This window comes from Oenanthe melanoleuca, chromosome 1A (assembly GCF_029582105.1).
Source record: "Oenanthe melanoleuca isolate GR-GAL-2019-014 chromosome 1A, OMel1.0, whole genome shotgun sequence".
Lineage (NCBI taxonomy): Eukaryota > Metazoa > Chordata > Aves > Passeriformes > Muscicapidae > Oenanthe > Oenanthe melanoleuca.
In genome coordinates, this window is record NC_079334.1 from 4288986 (window position 1) to 4313490 (window position 24505).

General features: G+C 49.9%; 1 protein-coding gene across 2 annotated transcripts in view; it reads right to left on the bottom strand.

The window, feature by feature from the left end:
- Positions 1-3020: 3020 nt before the first annotated feature.
- Positions 3021-24505, bottom strand: part of B4GALNT3 (beta-1,4-N-acetyl-galactosaminyltransferase 3) — a 53583-nt gene continuing 32098 nt past the window's right edge. Inside the window, exons 4-21 of one of the 2 annotated variants that reach the window (XM_056482510.1) lie at positions 24303-24380; positions 18749-18844; positions 18164-18254; positions 17274-17374; positions 16841-16908; positions 16242-16320; positions 15798-15864; positions 13978-14112; positions 13585-13694; positions 11839-11939; positions 11128-11204; positions 9629-10622; positions 7490-7785; positions 7014-7167; positions 6304-6376; positions 5751-5904; positions 4921-5047; positions 3021-4175 (exon numbers count right to left, since the gene is read on the bottom strand). In XM_056482510.1, coding sequence (XP_056338485.1) covers positions 4067-4175; positions 4921-5047; positions 5751-5904; positions 6304-6376; positions 7014-7167; positions 7490-7785; positions 9629-10622; positions 11128-11204; positions 11839-11939; positions 13585-13694; positions 13978-14112; positions 15798-15864; positions 16242-16320; positions 16841-16908; positions 17274-17374; positions 18164-18254; positions 18749-18844; positions 24303-24380 — 2910 coding nt within the window. In that variant the 3' untranslated portion in view covers positions 3021-4066. Of the gene's footprint in view, positions 4176-4920; positions 5048-5750; positions 5905-6303; positions 6377-7013; positions 7168-7489; positions 7786-9628; positions 10623-11127; positions 11205-11838; positions 11940-13584; positions 13695-13977; positions 14113-15797; positions 15865-16241; positions 16321-16840; positions 16909-17273; positions 17375-18163; positions 18255-18748; positions 18845-24302; positions 24381-24505 lie in introns of those variants that run through there. The other variant, XM_056482511.1, reaches the window with a different exon arrangement.

A 24505-nucleotide genomic window follows, 5' to 3' on the forward strand; every position in this document is an offset into this window, starting at 1 on the left:
GGCTTCCTGCCACTCATTAGGCAAGCAGAAGACTGGCAGCACACTGGAATACTTTCCTTTCATCTCCTTTAATATTAATAATTTCTTGTTATAGTGAAATCACACTCATTAGCAACCCTGGCTGCCTTTTTCTGTCTTTGTGTGCGACTCCCGTCGCTGCCAAGCTTTTGATACTGAAAGGAGGCACAGCTGAAGTGAAAATGGGCCAGAATTGAATCCAAATAAGCAGTTGCTGTGAAAAGAGCTGACCTGCCATTTGTGTAGGCTGTGCCAAGCACTGAGCTCAGGTCTAGGCTCCCACCTGTGGTCTTCTCCAGGAACTGTTCCCTGCCTGCCAGGAGCACCACTGTGCTTCCCAATTCTCCCATCACATCACACCCATGCTTTGCTGGAATTTTTTGTCCACTGTTTCCACCTTGTTTCATGTGATAAACCCATGCAGAAAGGAGGAAAGCTGTGTTGTTGCCATCCCATTTTCTGCAGGGCTCACTGCTGGCCTTGCCCACTGCATCTTCCACCCAGCCCTTGCTGGCTTGGGCAGTGTGACCTCTCTCTCTGGTATTGCCTGTGCCCTGCTGCACAGTGATGTGGGTGCAAGTGAACACACAGACAGAAGACAGCTCTTGTAAGAAGACAATGTATTTATAAAACACAAGGGAGAATCTGTTTATCCCCCAGCTCCAACAGAGAGGTGGCCCAGAAGTTGTTTTGAAGGCACAGAGCCACTTTAAGGCAGGTAACTCAAAGGTACAACTCAGATTTTCAACACAAGACATCTGTATCTAAAAAAACAATCAACTTCAGACATTTGTAGGCAATAAGGAGAGATGTTCATGCCGGGCAAACATTAAGACAATGATGAAACAAATCATAATTTTCACACAATACATTTTGCTCTGATTAAAAGCCAGCCCTTTTTCATTGCCTTGCTGACCTGCAAAGCAAACCTGAGCACCACACTTCAGTCCTGAAGACACAGTCACATTTGTAGGCAGAGTCCCCTTGTCCTGCACCTCACATTTGGTGGCCCAGACTCCCCAGCCTGGTCACATCCTACTCTGGAGAAAGTCTCTTTGGCAGCACTGGCCACCATCTCCCCAGCCACAGAGCTTCCAGAGCTTTCTCCTGGCCTGATCCAAGGAAAATCCTATGCAGCTGACTTCCTCCAGCTGTCCAGGCAGGACACAGCCAGGATGCACATGAGGGCCAGAAACTCCAGCACAGCTTCCTAAAAAGATGCTGGTGACAGAAATGTGACCAGCTGTGGAGGGGAGTCAGCTTCCTGGCCATGTTCTTTCACTGCATGGCTGAGGGATCTGCTCCTGCTCTGCTTCCTGCTCTCCCCCTCTCTGTGTGGAGAGAGAAACTGCAGCTTGCTTTGGAAGGTTTGCTGCTGGCCAGCAGACTGGGGAGTTTGGAGCCCCTTCTCTCCCTACACCCTGCACTGAGGTCTCTGAGCACGTGGGCTGCAAGAGAGTTTTTGCTCCTCCATGGAGGCTGCCAGCTAGTGCCAATTAGTATTAATCACATTTACTACTGCTTGGATACCAGCTGAGAATTCCCACTGAAAGGGAAGAACATTTGAGATGGCAGCTTTGACAGTGGGGAAGCTGGACTGAGAAGCAGCAACTCCTTCCATCTCCACCAAGGAGTCTTCACGAGGTAGTTCTGCTTACCACTGGCCTGGGTTCCCAGGTGTGAAGGAAGGAGTACAGTCAGTCACAGCTGAAAAACAGGGACAAACCCCCCAAATTCTGCTGGCAGTGAGGAGTGCACCCTACTGTCCAGTCCACTCTCTGCTGGCTCTGTGGTGGGGAAGACTCATGGCATTCATGCCAAGACCTAATTCTTGCCCGTGCCTGCAGATGGAGGCCAGCTGATAACTTCAGGTGTGCAGCCCACATCCACAGGCAGGTGGGGAAGCCCAGGGCACAGAGAACTGCTCCTCCCCGTGCCTGACTGCTGGGCTGCACCAAAGGCAGCATTTCTGTGAATGCAGAGCGGGCACCGCGCTCGCCCTCCCGCCAGCCTCTCCCCATTCCTCAGGCATTGCGTGACACTGCCAGCCTGGACAAGCTGGGCAGGCACATCCTGGAGCCTGGAAAGCAGCTCACTGCACCCTCGTGGGGCTGTGCCTGTGTCTGAGCAGAGCACAGGCTCTGGCTTGCACTGGGAGCATGACTGACACTGCACATTCCAGACAGAGCTCACTGCAGCATTGCATCACAGGGCTCTGGTCTCCCAAACTCCTATAATATTTCTAAAAAATTTTAAAAAATGCAAAAAAAGTGTTGCTGTTGTCAGCTTCTTCCCTATCACCCCAAATGCCATGATTTCATTTAGTATCTGCATGGGTGAAGTATTTTCCCTCAACAGGAAGACTGCCCTGGCTTGGCTCCTCTGGGATATTCAGTGTCTCCACTCTGTGTTCAGAGACACAGCCACCTCCTGTCTACTTCTCACCACAGCTGCACACTGTTCTGCACAGCAGAACTTTCTGGTATCTGATTGACTTTTTCTGAATCCATCACTCACAAACCCAGACTGATGCACACAGACCATTTGACACGATTTCTATCTCACGTGCCAGAACTTGCATGCTCAGTTTTCTACTGCAATAGTGGAACTTGATGGACTTGACAAGCACCACAGACCCAGTAATAAATGAATGCCTGTTCTGAATTGGCATCTACTCCATCAGCAAAGAGCAAAAAAATCTAGTACCAGTCAGCTTTGCTTGTATTCTACATATATCCATTGCTCCTTCCCCACAGAACTGGGCACCATGAGCAGCATCCTGTGTCACACTCTCCCCTCAAGCTTGAGACCTTTTCAGCATGGCATGGGGACACTGAACCTCCAGTGTAAAGCACTGAGTGAGCTGGGATTTCTGGGTTTATATAATCTCCTAAAATAGTTACAGGGTCAAAAAAAAAAAAAAAAAAAAAAAAAAAAAAAAAAAAAAAAAAAAATCTTGCCTTACATTTAAAGGGAGTTTTAGGGGATGAGACTTCCCTTTTGTTCACTCAACTCTCTTCTGTTCTCACTGTTTGTTACACCCAGTGCCTGTGCCAAGTCCTGAGGCCACCTCCTCTGTACCAGGCCAGAATTCCCAGGGCTGTTCCAGAGATGGAACAAGACACAGCTGTGAGACCATAACTTATTAAATTAACTTTTAGACGCTGCATAAATGTACAGGACTTTGAGAGTGGAAGACTCTGTCTCCTCTTCTGACAAATCACAATATTTCAACTAATAAAATATTGCCATTTCTTCCCTGCTAGGGTTTCCCTGATATTGTTAGGACAAACACACGTCTGTCAGATAAGGCTGGAAAGTTCCTCCTGAGATGCTCTGTTAGTTTCTCTGTATAGCTCCTCCACCAGCCTCAGGCAGTGGGTCAATAATTTGGGTGGAATTGTAACATCACCCTTGCCAGCTCACCCAGCTACAGGCAAACATGGCTGTTGCAAGAGAAATGTATTTGCAACTCCATCCATGGCCCATAATTTGCTGAGCATGAGCACAGTTTTTCATGATGACCAAAGTGAAAAGTATCCAGATTTCCTTAAGTCAGCACATGGGCATGTGGGTGCAATACTGCTCAGAGAACTTTGGTCCCCTGCCCAAAACCATGGGTACTGGAGAGATGGCAAAGGAGAGGAAATGAGGATGGTTGTGGGTTATTTTCCCTTTTTTTTTTTCACTCAAGTTTTGAAAGAGAAGCTGCATTGCTCTGAATAAACCATCCTGGGCTTAGCTGGGATTTGTGTTTGTTTGGTGCAAGACCCAACAGGAAACAAGGCACCTCTCCCACTGTACCTTCCACCAGACTGCATGGCAGGAAATACAAGTCCTTCCCTTGCTGACATCTCCCCCACACACGGCTCCCACGTCCTGGGAAGCTCCTGCTCCGCCAGCCTGCTCACTCCTTCCTCCGCTGTGCCGTGCCATGCCAGGGCTCTGCAGGCAGAGGAGGAGTTTGGGCACTCAGCTGAGTGCCCAGTAAAGTGCACATCTGGATGAGATGGTGGGCAGTGCTGCTGAGCAGCTCTGGGGCTGGGGGCTACGCTGCCTTCAGCTGGCGCCGGTTCCACATGCCCCGCTTGGAGTGAAACCAGTGGAAAAAGTTCCTCAGGGACAGACGCTCCACTTCCAGCCCAGCCTGCAAGATCCTGGCAGAAAGAGGAGGAGACTTAGGGAAAATGTCATCACAGAGATACTAAGGGACTCAGCCCCAGGTAAACTGTTTTTTTAAGTTGTGCTGTTGACTATTTGCTGCAAGCAAATTGGATAGTCCAGAATAGCTCAGGGGTATCCTGTATCCACAAGCAGCAATCTAATGATGCCTTCTGAGAGCAGAACTGGTCAGGAGGAAACATGGCTGGCTGCATTGCATTCAGCTCACAGGAAAGACAGGACAGGACCCAAATCCTTCAACTACAAACCCAGAGTCCCAGGATTTGTGCAGCAGAAATCCCTCATCACAAAATCCTCAAATATTTGAACTGTACCTCATAATCTTTAAATGCTTCTCCACCAGTTGGTCTTCAAGGCAATTCAATTGCTAGATGTTACATGGGAAATGTGAGGGACCCAGACTATGCTCTGCAGTGCTTGGACAGGACAAAGTCTTCACAATCACCAGTGCCTGATCTGCATGAGACCAACCAGCAGTGTGGCTGGAAGGCAGCAGAAAACTGCTCTTCTCTTACTAGTGGCTACAGTAGAGTGTTTTGTGTCTCCTCACCTACTAGGTTTGAGGTCAGGATATGCTCAAAGACTCTCCCTCACTGGCCAAGGTTATGGTCCAAGCAGGCATCTCAATCTCCTTAGATCCCCACTCCTGTGGACATTGGTTCCCCAGGATGTGATGGGCTTCCCCTCCTGAGCACTTGAACAATGACAATGGATGCCTACCTGTCCAGGAGCTCCCAGTCCTCTCCTCCCCAGCGGTCCCGAAACTCTTTTGTGTTCATGCCTCCAATTTTGTCCAGGTCAGACTTGTATATGCCCAGGAGACCAAAGCCATTCACCTCCCAGTAGCCTGAGGAGAGCACAAAAGAGGCACAGCTTTGTTGGGGTTTTGAACCATTGGTGGCTCCAGCAGAGCTGCTGAGTGAGACTCAAGCTACTTTTAGCACAATGTTGACACCAGGGAGCAAACTCAGCACCAATGCAGAGCCAACCATGCCAACCAGCTTTGGGAATGGGAAAAGCTTGTGGACAGACAGCATGGTCTGTCTGTCAACTTGCTAGCAGAGCCTCTCACATCTCCTGTCTGGCAACACAATTCCTGGACGGTCTCAGCTTCCCACAGTTGTCCCTGGATGGCCCAGGATGGACACCTCAGGCTAAGGGAAATCCTGTGCTGTACCACTTTTCCCTCTCCAACTTGGCTTGGTTTCCCTCCCTCCTGGTCTACCAGCTCTGCTCAGGACAGGCTGTGCCCCCTAAGAAAAGAGAGATATGGACAGACAGGAATAAAGGATGGTTTTTCCAAGGTCCTTAAATCCATAAAGAACTCTAGGAGACAACCAGGAGAAACATCAGTAAAGGGCTCTGCTAGTTTTTTGATCTCAAATTCCAGGTACCTGATGCTGTTAAACCCCATCCTATGTCTAACACACACTCACCCTGTGGACCTGGAAGTACCTCAAGCTCCACACCTTGACAATGTCAGAGGAACAAATGCAGAGGGGGCAGGAACTCTGCTCTTCCCCCATGTCCCAATGTCTGAGCTCTCTTACCATCAGGCCACTGTGGGGACATCCCACAGTGCAGCCTCATGACCATGGGGGCAAAGGCCATCTTGCCTTCCACACAGTGCTTCCTGATTGCATCAATGACTCCAGCTGGGAAGTGGATGTGGAGGTCGCACAGGAAGACAATGCTGTGTGGGTCCTGGAGGCAGGAAAAAAACAGGTTGAGGGTCAGGAAGACAGAGATATGGGAGTCAAAATCTCAGTGCTGCATCAGAAACTGAGATCCCAAGGGCTGGCAAAGCATCCACTGATGTTCAGTGACAAGTGTGAAATACCATGACTGTGAGCTGGCAGAGCCAGGATCACAAAGCTGCTACTGCTGATTTCCATCCTGTGTGGCAGCCCCAGCTGGTGGACCAAGAATCAGAGCACAGAATAAAGAGACCCTTACTCTGGAAGGACAGGAAACACATGCACATTTGAGCTGGTCTGTAAGGCTATTCCCCTGCTAAAAACCAGTGTGCTCAGTACCAAAAGCAGTGGTAACACCACACACACACCACAAACCTCCCCACCCACCCAAGGCCCCCAGACTCACCGTGACGAGGTCTATCCCTGCCTGGAGCCCAGCAGAACGCTCAAAATTCCCTGTCAGCTTCAGGTACTGATAGCTGGGGGTCAGAGGGGAAAGGGAATTTCAGTGGCACAGGAGGCAGCTCCACACCAGCACTGGGCTGTGGAGCTGCCCTTGCCCTGTGCACCCCCTGAAGCAGAGGAAACCTTTGCTGGGGGAGCGCAAAAGCCCAGCACTGCTCCTGGTCCCAGTGTGCCTAGAGAGTCCTGCTCCTGAGCAGAGCCTAGCAAAACTCTCCTCAGCTCTAGGCCAGCTCTGCCCTAGGACCAGAACTGGAAACTCCTGGCACATAATGGAAATGACCAGTCAAGGCTGTTTCAGACCAGAGCAGGGTCATTCCAGCAAACAGAGGTCTCCATGCTCTCTCTCCCACTTCTCACAGCTTTCTTGTCTTTTCTGTCCCCCCCTCCACCCCATCACTGTGAGACTTGCTTTCTCTTCTCTCTTTCAATCTTGAAAAAAGAGGCAAATACAATAAATTTAGCTGGAAAACCACACCAGGTATTGCCTTATACTTTTGTAAGACTGTTTTATGCATATATGTGTATGCACATCATAACAAAAACACATTCTTGTCTATGTGCAAGGTCTGGATGGACAGTGCCTGTGGTGTTCCAGCTATTTGCTGCACATATGTGTGTGAGTGGCTTTTTGTGACCAAGCAGTCCCCCCACCTGTGCAAGGTAGACCTTTTCAGAGCCTTCTCTACATCCATGTCCTCACTGCTGTAGTCTGTGATGATGACACTGAAGTAGGGATCCTTGGTGACCCGGAACAGCTCTTCCATGTCAGAGATGAACTGCAGTACCCAACGTGCCTGGTTTTTCACTGGTTGTATTGCAACAGGGAGAGAACCAAAGCAAGCTGATTTCAGTGGTGGTGTTTTGTCTCAACAGGCAAGGTTTCTTGCCTCCTGTTAAACCCCAACAACCTTTCAGGGATGATGAAATAGGCCTGGTCCACAGAGCCAGGAATCAGTGTGGGTTCTTTCCCACCACATGACAGAGGTTTTCTCTGAGTTACAAGCCATGGCTGCTTGGGCCCTATCATATTAAACTTGGAGAGAACAGAAATTGGAAGTGACCCAACAAGACGGCTGAGCCAGGCTCCGACCCATGCCCAGGACTGCCACCCCTCCATGTCCCCTTACCTGGCACCACGAAGTGAACCACGGCGCGGTGGTTCCAGGAGAAGCCCTGTGGCCAGCACAGCTCGGGCTCGCTGCCCGCGGCCATCAGGCGCCGGCGCCGGCCCCAGGCCAGGCTCCTCATCCTCCTCTCGTCCTCGTGGCCGGCGCTGCCCTGCCAGCCCGGCGCGAACACGAACTCGGAGAGGCGCAGGCGGCGCTCGCCGCGCTCCAGCAGCTCCAGCTCCAGCAGGTAGCGGCTGCCGCGCACGCGGTCCTGCCGCTTCTCCACGTTCACGATGCGCCGCAGCTGGAAGCGCCTGCGGAGACACAGCGGAGTGGGCACCAGCACTCTGCCTTAGGCTGCAGTACAGGATGTGCCCAAAAGTACAGGATGTGACCAGAAGTACAGGATGTGACCAGAAGTATCTGTTCTATCACCATCTGTTGAGACCAGGTGGGGCAGTGATCCTCATCTCCGTGACACATATTCTCTGCTAATGGACCATCTGTTAAAACCAGCTGGGGCAACCATCTTTATCTTTTCACAACCCATCCTTCCTCCAGGAAGATATCTCCTGTTAATGGGCCATTGAGTCCCAGGGCATGACTGATAAAATTACATCATCCCACTGGGAGATGCTCCAGCCAGGGGGAGGAGCCAAACATTTCCTACCCAGGTAAAATCTGAGATTTGGAACATCAGAGCAGCCTTTTCCACTGGATTCCAGAGCAAAGCCAGACCTTTCCTCATCATCCCTGGACCTTCAGAGGAAAACTGCACCTTCTACAGGAGCACTGCTCCAGCTGAACCACATCTGCCACTGCAGCAGGATGCAGCCACCATTGAATGGGACTGCTGCCAACACCCTGACTGACTGACAGCTTGGATGGTGTCAGCTTGGATTCTGACTCTGTCAGTGTTTTGGGATTGTTCTTTGTAATACTGTATTTCTATTTTAATTTTCCTAGTAAAGAACTGTTATTCCTAATTCCCATATCTTTGCCTGAGAGCCCCTTAATTTCAGAATTATAATAATTTGGAGGGAGGGGGTTTACATTCTCCATTCCAAACAGAGGCTCCTGCCTTTCTTAGCAGACACCTGTCTTTCAAACCAGGATATCCCTTCCCTCCTTCAGCCCTGCTGGGCTCCTTCCTGCAAGCTACCACAAACCTTTCTGTCCCCAGGTTCCCCCTGCTTTGCTGTGCTGCTTCTAAAGTCCCATGGGAATGTTTAGCACCTGTCTCTCCTAAATCCACAAGCATCTGGGATTCCAGCCAAGAGAAAATATTTGGCAAGAGAAATGAAATAAAGGTGACACAGAAAATGACAAATGTGCCTGAATGATTGTGTAGGGCTGGTAAGAGTGAGTGTATTCAACACCACCTACAGCGATCTTGGCACAAGGACTATGTTTGGGCTACTGAAAGTGGCTCATGACAGCTTATCAAACAAGAATATGGAGTAGGACTGAGCAATCATACAGTAAAAACTGGCAGGAGCTGTAGATTCAGAATGGCCAAAACTGGATGAAATGCCAGGTTGTGCCCTTTCAAATCATAATATTTTCCTTGTGAGTTGAAAATCCTGAGAAAATCTTGTGTGTACTGATCAGTTACACCTGGTTGTGACTGATGTGACCCTGAAAAAGCAAATGTGATCTTAATATGTAGCATTAGGCCTACTTCCAGCAGGGAATAGAAGCTAAAAATACCCATTCCATAAAACATCCAGGATACTGGGCACTTATGTATAGGAAGACTAACACAAATTGAAACCTGCATGGAAAAAGACTGGTTAAAAAATGATAAAAATAATAAAAATTAAGGCCAGCCCAACAGAAGGGTTGGGAGTCAGAATGGTTAGCTTGTGGAGCCTAGAGGAAGCGTGTCTGTTTACCAGAAAGGATGGTAAATCTTGAGAAGAAGAAGAACCATACCAAGACCACATAACAAAAGAGTACCAGCAAAAATGCTGGTACTATTTCTCAGGCAAAAGAAGTGTGCCTAAAGTCCAGCAGTGTTTTACACCCATTCCTTGCCTGAAATCTTATTTATCACATCTACTTCATCCCCTGCTTCCCCAATACCAATTACTCACACAACAGGTATTCCCCATGCAACACAGTAAACCAGCTCTGGGTTTTCTCACTGTGCCTTACCCTTTAGTTTTCTGGTTGAGCTTCCTCAGGAAGACACGTGTAACTTCCAGGGCCTCACTTTCTCTGAGCAGCAAATTTCCTGAGGTGTTGCATTTCAGGTCAATCCAGTCTGTGCGCAGCATATGGAAGTCCAGGTTGCTCATGCTGAAGGTCTGCTCCCAGTTGACAGCCTGGTCAAACACTGGGACATAATCAAAATCCTCCTCATCTTCCTCCTCTGGGTCCCCATCCACCTCTTCCTCTTCTGCTGCTCCTCCAGACTTGCCCTTCACAGGAGAGGCCCCCTGAGCCTCTCCTTGTCCCACATCCCCGTTGGTGGCCACCTTTGGATCAGCAATGTAGGGCTGCACCTGGCTCAGCCCCTGTGGCAGCCTGGGCTGCTGGCTGGGGCTGCCAGTGCTCACTGTGTGTCTCCTGGCTTTGCCAGAGACCGGACCTCCTTTCCCAGCTGGCACGGTGCCTGCTGGCTGCAGCCTGTCCCTCGTGGTGCTGAGGCCTCCTTGAAGTCCTTTCCCATTGGGAATTGTGACCTCTGAGTCCCTGGGGTGGCCAAGAGACTGCTGAGACACAGTTCTAGAAGGGGGGTTTTCCCTTCTGACAGGCACTCTGCCCTGGATGGCCCTGGCATGCTGCGGAGGGCTCCTGGAATTGTCTTTGACAGCAGCTTTTAAACGGGGTCTCTTGGTTACTGGGTGTCCCTCTAGGCCAGTCAGTCTGAGGCTTTGGTTGGTAGAGGCCAGCATGGCTGATTTGACACCAGATCTTTTCATCCTCCTCCTCCACATCTCCCCTCCTGCATGGTCACCCATCAGCGAGAGGAGCCGGCGGCGCTCCCGGAGGGAATAGTCGTCATGGATATTGTCACTGCCCACCAAGCTGCTGGGAGCCTTGCCTGCTGGCCCTGCCTTCCCTGTGCCAGCCTGCTCAGGGGCACTGGTGCTCTCCACATCCTGCTCCTCGTACTGCAGGTCATCCAGGTTCCCCTCCTGGGAGCCTGAGGAATGAATCAAAAACGTTGACATGAATTAAATGAAAGAATTAAATGAATGAGAAAAGTTACACCTCTGGCATCCTCCCTGAATGGATTAAGGTTACACCTCTGGCACCCTCCCTGAATGAATCAAGGTTACACCTCTGCCTTCCCTGCCCTGCCCAGGCACCCACCAGGCAGGGGTGCAGCTACTTCTCACCTCCTCCCTCCTGCTCAGAGGTCAGGGATGCTCTCCCACGTGGCAGCTGAGCTCTTGCTGCCACCAGCCTCCTCAGCACCCATCACCCACCACTGCCAAAGGCTGTGGATCTGTCTGGCTTTGCTCTTAGCTGTGGCTCTGGCCACAGCTCTGCAGGGCAGGTGTGACCAGAGGCTGCCACACTGCACACCTCTGGCTGTGTTACTCCTGCCCATGGTTTTGCTAGAATTGCACCTCAGCTGGTGCTACAAGACCACCCACAAAAGTGACACATAAAAGAATCCTTGGGTTCTGACGTTAGGGCCCTACTTGGCTGCTCTGTCTTGTCTCCAGAGTCCAGGCTCTTCTCTGGCCGATCCATTTTCATGTACTTGTAGAATCCAAATCTGCAGAGACAAGAGCAAAACACAAGTCTGATGAAAGTTACTTTGCCCTTACCTGGAAGAAGATCCTGAGCACAGGGAGACCATAATGAGCTATCTTGCTGGAAAAGTGACCCTCCTTATCCTGCAAAAAAGTCCCCCTGAAGGGCTGGGAGTCCTTGCACAAAGTGTTTGACTGTTGCAGCAAAAAATGCAGGGGGCATTCAAGTAGCAGTTCCCTTGTGGGGCCACCACTGGGATCTGGGCACAGTGAAAATGCATTTCTTCCCCCAGAGAGAGGCCTGGTGGTGAGCATAGCTTGGCTTTCACAGTGACAGCTATCAGGAGGTTCCAGCCACTGTCAGGCCAAGCCTGCTGGGAATACACTCCCTGATGTAAGAGAACAAACATGCTCTGACTCAGCTGCTGGGTTAACAGTGCAAGAAAAGTGCTGGTAGACCTAAAAGCCCTTGAGACCCAAACGTATTTTCAACTTAAGTTATCAAAAGAAACTATAAATGCTTTAATGTTTTGCAAAACTTAGGGGATCTTTAAGAATTAAGAAAGTCCTACAGAAATGAGCATGAAATTCCACACCAATTCCAGCCTTCAAGCTCCTCCCCACCCTGCTAGTAAACCCAAATTTACAGCATGCTACCTTTCCAAATAATAAGGGTTTTCCTGGTAGAAGCATTTGTTGTCTTTCTCCATGTGACTCAGGCGGCTGTAATCATTTGGGTAAACAAAGGATAAATGAACCTGTGAGGAAGGGAGAAAGACAAAGTGAAACCCTCAGAAATGCCAGACATCAGCCACAAGGTGACCCAGACATAGCTGCAGGATAACCAGCCCTTTTTAGAGGGAGCAGGAGCTGCTCACTCTTTGCCTCTCTAGTAGCAAGCTGTGAGAATGGAAGACAGAAGAAGCATGCAGGATTCTGTATGCATGTGTTGGATCCCAGAAACCTGGGGTTTTGAGCTTTCTGTGCTGTCTGGCCCCCTGGAGAACACTGCTTTTGACCTGAAGCCTTACAGAAGGCTTCCAAATTTAAGTGATGAAGTTAAAATCACAGGTGTGTAGTTAAATAAAAGTGTGTGCCTTCACATAGTAAATGGTTTTAAATATGAGATTTTTATAGTATAGTAATGGGTATGAAACAAGATAGAAGATTTTGGGTGGTGTCTTTTCAGTGTTCATCTTCCTTCTCCTTCATGGGTTTCAGGTAGTAATTTCTGGTTAGTCAGTCAGTGTCACACTGAAAGGTCATGGGAATTTAGTTATTAGGTTAAGAGTATAAATAATATAGGTGTTAATTCTCTATTGGGTTGTTTAGCTTTAAAAGACCTTGTAGCAGCTGGATCTTTCTCCATTTTCTTTTAACAGCTACCTAGAAGTGCTGCTGAACGCTTTGTACTTTTTGATAAAATTTAATAAACAACCAAACCCAAACACAAAATAAATCTGTTTCCATGGTGTATTTGTTAATCCTAACTCTGAGTAAAAGCAAAAAAGACTGAAACAAACAATTAATTAAGTGGTGCAAAACTCCCACTGCTGTTAAATGCATGTGCCTTTCACCCTCTTCCTCAGCATCTGCCCACCTCTCTGTGAGCTCAAGTCCTGCAACAGAGTGAGAACTAGCTGGGAGAGAGAGAGAGCCAGGTCCTCCTGAAGAGATGCCTGTGGCTTTGGTAATCCACACATACTGCATGGAGAATGAAGCCCTCAGCCATTGTGAGGCTCCCTGGGAATGCAAATTCAGGCCCCATGGTTCACAGGATCTCTTCTTCCTCTTGGAGTATGGATGTCCTAGATTACAATATGCCCAAACTGTGTATTCTATCACCATCTGCTGAAACCAGGTGGGGCAGTGATTCTTATCTCTGTGAGAGATATTCTCTGCTAATGGGCCATCTGTTAAAACCAGATGGGGCATGTTCTTTATCTTTCCCATGACCTATTCTTCCTCCAATACGTATCTTCTGTTAATGGGCCACTGAGTCCCACTGTATGACTGATAAAATTACATCATCCCATTGGGAGATGCTTCACCCATGGGGAGGAGCTAAGCCTTTCCTACCTAGATAAAAACTGAGATTTGGAACATTAGAGCAGCCCTTACCCACTGGTTTCCAGAGGTCAAGAGCTACCAGGATCACTGCTTCAACAAGACCACTTCATCTGGCCTGCTACCACCACCCTAACTAGCGTGGTGTCAGGTTGTATTCTCACTCTGTCAGTAGTTTTTCTTTTGTACTATTGCCTGTATTTATTTTTCTCTTTTTTCCTATTAAATTGTACTTCTGACTTGGAGTCTCTCACCAGTTTTGCTTTCAAAACCATTACAATGCAACACCACGTTTCTCCTGGCTAAGAAAGCCTTACAAGGGCTTAGAAAACTTACAAACTGGAGCCCCTGGTAGCGCTGCAGAGGAAATCCATTCACCAGGTAGCTGGGCTTGTAGGGGCAGTCCGGCAGCGCCCGGCGCACACGGGACTTGCTGAGCAGAGGCACTGCAGGAAAGGAACAGGGGTAAGGGCTGCAGGAGGAGCCCTGTTGCAACCCATGCACCAGCTCAGCTACTTCTGGGCTCTATTCAGCCATGTGAAATAGTAAGAAATGGATTAAACAAAGCTTCTTGCACTGCTCAACTCTTCGCGCTCCTTTAAGGCGCTTACACAAAAATACGCTTGGGGATGTTGTGTGAGCTGGATGCCAAGAATGGGCAGCTGGCTTTAATCTGTGCTTTGTCTCCTGCAGTGACTGATACTTCCTCAGCTGCTTTGCAAGTCTTACCTTCATAAAGGGTGTCCCGAGGGTCAGGCTTCAGCATGTCAGCCGGGTGTGCCCTGCTGCCCGCAGCCGCGCTCCTGCGGCTGGCCAGCGTCCGCGGGATGTGCCCCACCTCGTCCATCTTCAGGAGCGTCTCGTCTAGAAACCAGAGAGACAACACAAGGGGGAGGCAGGGGATCACCTGCTCCTCGTCCAGTGCCAGCCCTTTCCATGGCACCAATGCTGTCTCTGGCACAGGCAAAGGAAAGGCTCTACCCAGGAAGTTTGAGATACAGAAGCTGGGGGGTGGGAGCACTGCTTTCACTGACAGCAAACACACACAGTGATGAGCAGTGGAGGAAAATAACCTCCTGCCTTGGATACAGCACCAGGGGTGTGCTGAACAGGCCCCATGCTGGCAGGAACTACTGGACACCTCTGTATTATTAGTATTAAGTTTCTTTTCAAAGGAGATAAAGAAAGATGAATGAGAGGAGAAACCTCAGGAGCAAAGCTTTTGCCTGTGCTGGATAAGGATCAGGATCTTGGGGAAGGACCTTCAGTGGCTGAGGAGGATGTTACTCCAGAAAGAGAATGAAGCCCCACAGTAAGGCAAGAACAACAGGAACCTCAAACTCAAGACTGGGTATTGGTTACATTTCTCCTTGGGTACTGCTGTCACAGGAGTTCATGTCTCCATGGATCTTACTCTAAAATGAGAGGAATTGAATAAAAAGTCCATGAGGAAAAGCTATATCCTGTCAAGAGCACTGGTGTGCAACTCCTGGGTACTGAACTACATGGGACCCCAGAAAGAATGGGATGTCATGTGATACAGCCAAAGGCTAATATGGACGAGGGAAAAACTATGGGCAGAAGGCAACAGATAAAAATGAGACTGCAACACTGCACCTAATTGTCAAGGGATCTTCTGGAAAGTCAGTCTTATTTTCTACCTAACCCTAATTAGTAAGAAGAAAAAAGCAGAAGGAAAAAGGATGAAGATGGAAAGCCTAGTCTTAGCCAAATGGGAGGTTTCAGAAAACACAGCAGCAGGTTGTGATCCAAGACACAGCAGACAGATGCCTTGATTACATCAGGGAGTCCTCCAAGCACAAAAGGGCTGGTATGGAAAAAAGCCCAGAAATGTTGGAAGGCAACAGCAGTAGATATGGAAAGGGGGAATGCTGGCAGAGCAGAGTGATGCTGACAAAGCTGGGTAAGGGTAAACAGGACTAAGGAGCTTCTTAACTGATAACACCACCACTTGATGTGCTAAGAAGGGTTTACAAAACAGGAGGGACTGGACTGATGTGTTTGCAGCAATCCAGCACCAACTCAAGGAGACCTGAGGCTGGTACAGAAGAAAGCAGCATTCCCAGCATCACCAGTGCATCCTGTTGTGCTCAGGACCCAGAGGGAAATCTCCTGGAGTGCCACAGCAGCCCCTTCTCCCTGGCTGTGTCTGGCTGGCAGCACACCCCTGCAGCTCCCATTTCTGGGACTCACTTCCCCCTGGCTCTCAGCAAGCAAACTCCATCCTGGGCTACTCTCAATCTACAACACTTCTCACCTATGCAGACTCTCCCCTCTGCCCTTCCTCACTACCTCCAGACTTCCCTGAAATAATGCTCCAATCTTACTTCTGATTCTCCTGTGTTTAATAATGAGTCACACCCTTGTCCAGAAGTCTTTCTCCTGAACTGTCTCCACCTTTTTCTCCCAGTGATGTGTATGCCTGGTATTTGCCTGGATAGACAATGATTCACGGTGAAACACTGGATGCAGATACACTCAGGAAGAATGGGGAGGTGCTTGGGAAAACTTGTGATGAAGATACTTACTAGCAAAAAGCGAGAGATACTGGGAGTCAATGACTTTGAACTTCGCTTCTGGGTCATTCAGTCTCCACTGGAACAGAGAAACACTGAATTAAATGAACTACCTATGCAGTTAACCAAACATGAACAAAAGGAACACACTACCCCTACTAGGACTGATTTTACCCAGCAGCAAAAGACTGGGAATGAGCTGAGATCCCCCAGGACTCATCCAAACCAGGAAAGGCCAAAAATCTGCAACAGACCCCAGAGAAGGCAGATCTATCCCAAATAAGCAGAGGAAGGGGTCCTGACACATGGCCAGGACTACCCCACACAGAAGCAGGTAAGGGCTCTGGAAGGGATAAGCTACATCCCAAGCAAGGAGGAGCTGAGGCCAGGGAAAGGAGGGAAATGGTCACAAACATCATTCCCATGGGGACACATGCACCATTCCCACAGACTCACTGCTACTTCCACATGGTCTGTTCCTCTGTCATCCTGCTTGTGCAGCACCTCAAAGTAGTACCTGCCTGCTGCTGACAACCTGTGAAGAACAAGGTGTCTGTCACCAGGAGCACTGGGGAGCGTTTCTTAGCTTGTCAGCAGACAATGAGTGGAGAGCAACCACACCCCTGAAACAACCTAATTCTCAGGGCAGGCAGGGTTAGGCTGCCAAGAAAATCCAGATCCTGACAGTGAGATAGGGAGCTTCACTTGTGCACCTGGAGCACTCCAGACCCTTCTCAGTTAATTCTGAATAACTCCCTCTCAGTGTCACCTGCTGGGTTTTGGTCTCTGGGAAACCTGGCCAGTTCCAAGGCAGGAAGCTTGGGATGTAGTTCATACAGGGGAGCCTGGATGTGCTGGTGGCTGATTGCTCCAGGGAGGAAAATTCAGTGTTGCATTCCTGCAGTAAATCAGCAAGGCTTTGGCAATACCCCAGAGTAATCCCTTTCTCTGTATTGCTAAACTCTTCAGGACAAGCCTGAGTGCTTTTCCCTTGTCCTTGTGATTTCCTGGTCATGTGCAGAGGTGGCTGGGACTGAGGGACTTTGCTCACCCACCTCACCATGCTTGACTTCTGGCTGTGAAATTTCCCAAACTCTCCTGGTGCAGTCCACTCCTTCCCTGTCTGTGAAGAGACACACAATGGCTCTAGTTAACATGAGTTTCTTCCCTTGCTACTGCACTAACAATGATAAAAACAGAAAATTGAACTCCCCCTTCCCTCCAGTTCCTCCTGGTAAGTCATCTGTGAAATCCATCACCTGTGGACAGATTTAGGTCCATTAACTGTGAACAAGGGACTCCCAACAGCAGTACCAAGAGGTAACTGGCTTAAGGTATCAATGTCATACCCCATCTGGCATGGTGCTGTCTGTAGCTGGGCAGGGAAAGAAGCCTGGCTAGTCCAAGGAAGCAGTAAGTCAGGAAGGTCTCTGTTCCCACAGAAACATTGAAGCCTGGATGGGAGAAGCCATGCAGCATGCACTGTACCTTGCCTACACTGGCCAGCAGCTGGAGACCAGAGGGGTTTTCACCTGGGCTCAGCCAGAACTCAGCATTGTCATCCGCAGCAATGGCAAACTGGAACTCCCCTGCCGAGAGAGGGAGGGAGCAGGTTGGGCTTTGGGCCAAGGGCTTGTGCACAGAACACATCCTGCTGCTCTAAAATGCTGTCCCTGCCCTTTTTCCTGGTGAGACCATCCTTCCCTTCTGCTACTATCACGTTTCAGCCTTTGAACCTCTCTGAATTCTCTTAACTCTGAAAACAAACTTCACAGATGTCACTGGCTCACTGTCCCTCCTGCACTGGCTTCACCTGACACCTAAAAAGTCTATGCAAAGCCTCCCAACAGCCCTTTTGCTTTCAGAGCAGCATTCTGTGTGAGATGCAGTGTTTGGATGGAGGAACGTGCACGTGGAGCCCCAGAGGCAGACAGAGGTGCTTGGGGCTCCTCTGTCTGGGTGACAGGGATGGCAGCTGCAGGCCAGTGACAGGGTGAGGCCAGCAGGCTGCTGGGGGCACAGGGATGCAGCTGTGGACACAGCTGTCAGCTGCTGTCAGATGGCATTCACACACCCAGGGAGCAGCAGGGACACGAGTGATGTCAGGGACAGCACTGGCCATGCGAGGGAGGGAGGCAAAGCCCAGGGATTGTTTGTGCCCACGTCCATGCCATGGGGATGTGCATTCCAGCAGCACTGTTATTTATCCAGCCCCTCCCACCTGCTTTCTCCTGGGCTTTTCCTTCCCACCCTACAGGGGCAGACGTGTTTCCAGTCACGCACAGCAGGGACCTGTTGTGGCACCAGTGGTTCAGCACCAGGAGGGGAGGGAGGGGAAGGTGACAGGAGTCATGAGTGAAGGCACTCAGAACCCTCACCATCAGTGAAAGGATGCAGGTAGCCAAATATCCTGAGACCATAGTTGGTCCATTTTGGGGACACGGCCAACTTCTTCAGTGTAGTTCTTGTCTGAAGCGGAAGGAGAAAAAAATTCATAAAAATAATTTTAGATGTGACAGGAACAAAGGGAGAATCAAAAACCCTGGGACAGGTGGGCAGAGGATTTTCTCTGAGAGGAGGATGGGGTATGGAATGGGATGGAGGCAGAGGGAAAGGCAAATCAAGTAAGAAATGAGGTGGAGCAGGTGCTGCTGAGGAGGGAAAAGCTGCATGGGGATGCCACTGAGATGGTGGGGACAGGACAGGGAAGAACATGGACATGCCACTTGGAAGAAAAGCAGCAAATAAAGGCTCCTTCAGACAGTGTCTGTGTGAAATACCCTCCCCTGTGCAGCAGAAGAGCTGCCACACCTGAGCCCTTGTGAAAGATTCCTGCTCCTCAGGAGGAGGACAGAGGTGGCTGAGAGGGAGGTGCTGGCTTTTAACAGAGCAGGACAGAGGTAGGGACAGGATGTGATCCACCTGGGAAAGTGCAGGACAGTGCATGTCATGGTCTTACTCACGTGAGGGAAGAGGGGGAAGTGGAGGTTTCTCCTGAGCTGCTCGATGGAGCTGCCACACCAGTCCTCAAACACGTGCAGGTTGGCCTGGCCCTGGAACTAGAAGGTATAAATGGGTGATGAACTGGTTCATCCAAGCCCTGTGTGCCTCCCCTGCTCCCACAGCCCTGCTACCAGAGTGCTGGGGAGAGGGAAAAAAAATTCCTCTGCTATGATGGACTGGTCTGCAGGAGACCTGGAGAACAGCTGGGAAAACCTTGCTGGCCACTGTGGGACCCCAGGAACACACTCCTCAAAGAGCCATTCAGAAGGGAACCACTGCCTGCCCCCCAGCAAAGTCCACACTTTCTGCCAGCAGCCAGTGGAGCTGGATGCTGAACCCTCCTTGCAGGACTGGCATCCAGCAGCAAAGAATAAATAAGCTGGAGACAGTACAAGCTGCCTTAGATGGCAAAAGGCTGAAGAAAGGAATAGGTTGCCTTGGGACCAGGGAGGTTTTGCTGGGGTTGTCTTGCCTATATAAGGGCTGGGGAAACAGCCTGAACAGCACCCAAATGTCTACAGATGGCAGCACATTCTTAGTTTTTGCTGGGGAGGCTCTAGCAGGCCTGAAGCAGCACACAGGAGGAGGGTCCAACCTCTCCATGCACTTCTGCCAGAGAAACTTCTTCACTGAGTTATTTTTCCCAGGATGGTGGGCTGGGGGTGTGTTTTGAAATCAACTGTGGCTTGATGGAAAGCCATGAAGCAGATTTGGCTCTGCACCAGTAATGCTCCTTGCAGGCTGTGCATGTGAAAACCATTTCTGTGTGCTAGGAAAAGCACATTCAAGTTCATGCTGCACTGGAGTGGTGTCCTGTCAGCCCTCTGTCCCTGGTGTCCCCACTGCCAGGGCTTGGTGGGTGTCTGCAAGCCCACAGTGCCCCCACTAACACCTCCTCCTCTTCCCTCCTCTGCTCACACCCCTCAGCTGTATTCTGCCTGCCAGACAAGGAAAAGCAGCGAGACAAAGTGGATGTGATTCCTCAGAGCAATGCACAAAATCAGAGTGGAGACAGACAGAGGGCTCAGGGTGATGGATGCAGCCCAGAGAAACCAGGGCTCTGAGGAACTTGTGATACAAATAAATCACTGCAAGTGTGGCAAACACCAGAATGGGAATTTAACTGCTGTGCCCCTTGGCCAAGTCCAGGTTCACACCCAAGAGTCTTACACTGCTTTTCTCAGCCAAATCAAATAATGACAACTGCTGCTTCTTGTGGAACACAGAGTGAGAGGAACAGGCTGGGCTGAGTCCTATGGAAGTCTGCTGCTACCCACAACTGATATTTGGTTTGGTTTTTTTTTTGAGAATTGCTTGCACAAGGCAGACAGCAGGCTCAGAGCTCTTGAATGAGCCTGAAATGCAGCACAACACTCCCACACTGTGGACAGGCTGGCACTGCAGTCCCCTCCTGCCAAAGACAGACCCAGAGGATGATCTCAAAGCTCAGGATTGCAATGAAGCTGGGCTGGCTTTGACATGGGGCAGCCCAAATGCAAAACCAGATATTTATGAGGCAAATCCCAAAAGACTGGCTAGACTTGCTGAAATGTTTGCAGAGTAAAACTCAGACCAGTCCCATTGGAATACAACACTTCCCTGCAGTTGAAGAGCAATATTAGGGAGAGGGCAGCCTAATAAAAAATAAGACAGACACCACTGTACTAGGTGCACCATCAATACTTAAAAGATAATTCCTGAAATTTCTAGCCCAACACTCCTGCCTCCAAAGTCTTTACAAAGCCTCCAGAGAGGAGATTCTGGCAGGAGTTAATGAGATCACTCTGCTTTCCTGCACTCACAGGTACTAGAAACAATTAACTGGTAAATAATAAGTATTTCTTGCATGCAATTTTAGAATATTTTCTAAATCAACAGATTTTCCCCTGAGTTACAGCAGCTTGACTTAGTTTGTTTCCTCCTAAAGGGAAAAAAGAACATTATTGACAGATAAGTGCTGGCTGCTCAAAGTGCTGCTTTGGGACTGAAAACTGAGCTAGGCTTTAATTTTAGGCCCCCAGAAGTCATCAGTGTAGCAGCTGTTTTGAAACTCTATCAGCTCTGTCCCTTCAACTCAATTCATAGCTGCATTACAGGCAGCTGAGAAATTCTTCTGTTTGCTATATGAGTATCCTCTCATGCAATGTGCTGTAAAACTCTCCTGCTTGGGGCTTTTCCAGATTGCAGCTATAGAGCAACAGCACCACCATTCCCAATTCCTACACACAGAAACGTCAATGGATTTTTCTAAAATTAGAACATGATTCCAAAACATGGTTACTATGTTTGAGTTCCCACCTTGGATCTACCTGGCCCTGTTCTACAAAGGGCTGGAAATTCAGGACCTAGCAAGCAACAAGTTAAGCTCAACTTCTCCTTTTAAAAATATCTGCTTTGAAAGTTCTGGATAGACTGATTGGGCCAGAACAAGGAAGAGGAGTCTGAGCTTTCAGTGGCAGCTGGATTTATGTGCCCTTCCCATTTAGATGGCTTCTCCTGCCCATGAGGTTTTTCCTGCCCCAACACCTCTTCCCAGCTGCTTATCACCCTGCTGAAATAGCAGCACTGCCTGATCACAGCTCAGACCCAGAACAGCCCCAGGTCACACACCAAGGGCACTGCCAGCACAGTGTGAGCGTGCCCAGGAGGAGAACAGAGTGTCAGTGTGTCCTGGAGCACAGTGTCAGTGTGTCCTGGAGCACAGCACAGTGTCAGTGTGTCCTGGAGCACAGTGTCAGTGTGTCCTGGAGCACAGAACAGTGTCAGTGTGTCCTGGAGCACAGCACAGTGTCAGTGTGTCCTGGAGCACAGCACAGCACACTGTCAGTGTGTCCTGGAGCACAACACAGTGTCAGTGTGTCCTGGGCACAGCACAGTGTCAGTGTGTCCTGGAGCACAGTGTCAGTGTGTCCTGGAGCACAGCACAGTGTCAGTGTGTCCTGGAGCACAGAGTGAGTGTGCCCTGGAGCACAGTGTCAGTGTGCCCTGGAGCACAGCACAGTGTCAGTGTGTCCTGGAGCACAGTGTCAGTGTGTCCTGGAGCACAGCACAGTGTCAGTGTGTCCTGGAGCACAGTGTCAGTGTGCCCTGGAGCACAGCACAGTGTCAGTGTGTCCTGGAGCACAGTGTCAGTGTGTCCTGGAGCACAGCACAGTGTCAGTGTGTCCTGGAGCACAGTGTCAGTGTGTCCTGGAGCACAGTGTCAGTGTGCCCTGGAGCACAGCACAGTGTCAGTGTGTCCTGGAGCACAGTGTCAGTGTGTCCTGGAGCACAGCACAGTGTCAGTGTGTCCTGGAGCACAGTGTCAGTGTGTCCTGGAGCACAGCACAGTGTCAGTGTGTCCTGGAGCACAGATTCTTTTGTGCGTGTCCGACAGCACAGTGTCAGTGTGTCCTGGAGCACAGTGTCAGTGTGTCCTGGAGCACAGCACAGTGTCAGTGTGTCCTGGAGCACAGTGTCAGTGTGCCCTGGAGCACAGTGTCAGTGTGTCCTGGAGCACAGTGTCAGTGTGTCCTTAGGCAGGATGACAGGGAGGAAAGATCTGGGCAAGCAGCAAAGCTGAGAGGATTGCAGCAGCAGAGACATGACCTCCTGCCCTATAACTGCAGCAGGATGGAGCAGAGAAGGCTTTCCCAGTTTAATCCTGGGCAGCTTTGGCATCACAGAGGCAAATCAGCTGCATAGCTGCACGCAGCCCAGGGCATGAGAAACAGGCACAGAGGGGGCCTGAGCCACGGAAGAAAGGAGACATTGTGCTGCCAGCTAGGAGCTCCTGAGCTTGTAAGACTCTTCTGTCTCCTCAGAGTGGCTGCAGCCCCTCCTCCTGCCTGGCCCAGCTCCCCTGACAGACTGGGTGACATTCAGCAGCCAGCAGCTGGGCTTGGCTGTGCTGGGCACTTGTGGGAATCCATCAGGACAAGTCAGCAACACAGCCCCCTGCCTGGATGGGCAGGAGGAGCCAAGGAAGGGCATCAGCAGAGACAGTGAGCAGCAATAGCTTTGTCTTTCCTTCCTCTCAGCAAAGGATGCTTCCTCTTTGGGATTTGGTACAGGACAACACTGCAGCTAAACCCTCTGGTTTTGTGCAACTGGACAGGTGTGCCTGCAAGGGGCTGTGCTCTGGACATGCCTCACACCTCCCTGCACAGAGAAGGAAGTCCTGGCATGAAGGAGAAAAGGACATTTTAAATGCACCCCAGCAGTGCCCAGACCTTTCTCCTCTCAGAGCTGAGCAGATGCTTTTGCAGAGGTAAATGAGAACAGCCTCACCAGCCACTTTTCTAAAAGCTCTACCCACACCTACAGCAGTGTCAAATGGTGACACTCACACCCCACAGCACAGGTTTGTCCTGGCACATTTCTGAATTAATGAAACAAAACTCTCCCCATCTCTCCAGGCTGAGCAGGCCCTGGGTGATGCTGGGAGCTGGAAGACTTTGGTGCCTGGAAGTGATGGCAAGGATAGGGACCATCATGGGTGAACCCTCCTTTCCCCCAGAGCAAAACTTCAGTTTGGGATTTCCAATGAGCACACTGTCCTACCACATTATCCAAGGCTGAAGAATTAAGCTGCCTATCTCATATCCTGAAACTGAGAGAGGAAAATTGAAACCTGTCCTTTTTTGGCAATGCTGGCTGCCAGCTCACCCTGCAAAGCTGTTAATTATTGATGTTTGTCTGGAATATGCCTCTCTATTCAAACAAAGACCAGCTCCCTGACCTGTGTGAGGTAACCTGGTGTCCCTTACCCCAGGAATCAGGCTGCTGCCAGGAGAGGCATGACTCAGGTTGCAAGGACCTGAACTGCTCCTTGCAGGGCCAGCAGCCTGCTCCATCCCAGGGGACTCACAGAGGCTGCTTAATTTGTGCAGGTCTCTAATCACCTCGAGGAATTTCGTGATCTGGCTCCATTAACTAAATGCCCCCTGGCTGGTGTCCCTCTCATTAGGAACAGGCTGCATTGCTCCCTTATCTGAAGGGGAATGATGAGATAAGGAAATGGGAGGAAAGAATAATTGAGGCACCAAGGAAACAAAGGAAGTGTTTAGCCCAGCCTGCAAAGGTCACCAGAGAGGGTCCCTGATCATGGAAGTGCCACTGAAGTGGAGAAACCCCCAGGTATGCAGGGCTTGGATGGCAAAAGGCAGAGCAAGAGCTGTGTGACACTTCTGTGTGCCACAGTCATGCATTTGCTTGCTGAGTGATGGGCCCTACACACCCCAGCCATGAATAAACTTCATTTTCAGGAAGGTAGTGGGCTGCCTGGAATGGTGGGTGGGTGCTTGGAGCCTTCAGGACTTGTGGAAACACCAAATTACCTGGAATCTGGACACTCCAGTCTTTCCAGATGATTACTCAGGTCTGTAAGTGTCATTAGGCAGGGAGAAGGTGATAGGGAGTGGACTTCCAGTAAAGTGAATTAATTTCCAGGCATAGGTCTCTGCCTTTCACTTTTGCTGTACAGGTCTCTAGCCATAACTCCTCTCACACCAAATGATAGAGAAAGGCACCCACCTCTGGCATCCATGGGACAGGCTTGTCCACAGCTGCATAATTTGATTTATTCCTTCCACCTTTTTGCAGCTCTTGGATCTGAAATACAAGTAGAGAACAGTCAAAATAACCTGATAAATGACATGGCACTGACATGGATGAGATGGTTCTACACAAGCTCTACAAGAGGGATCAAACCTCAGGTCATTCTCTGGGTTTTTTCC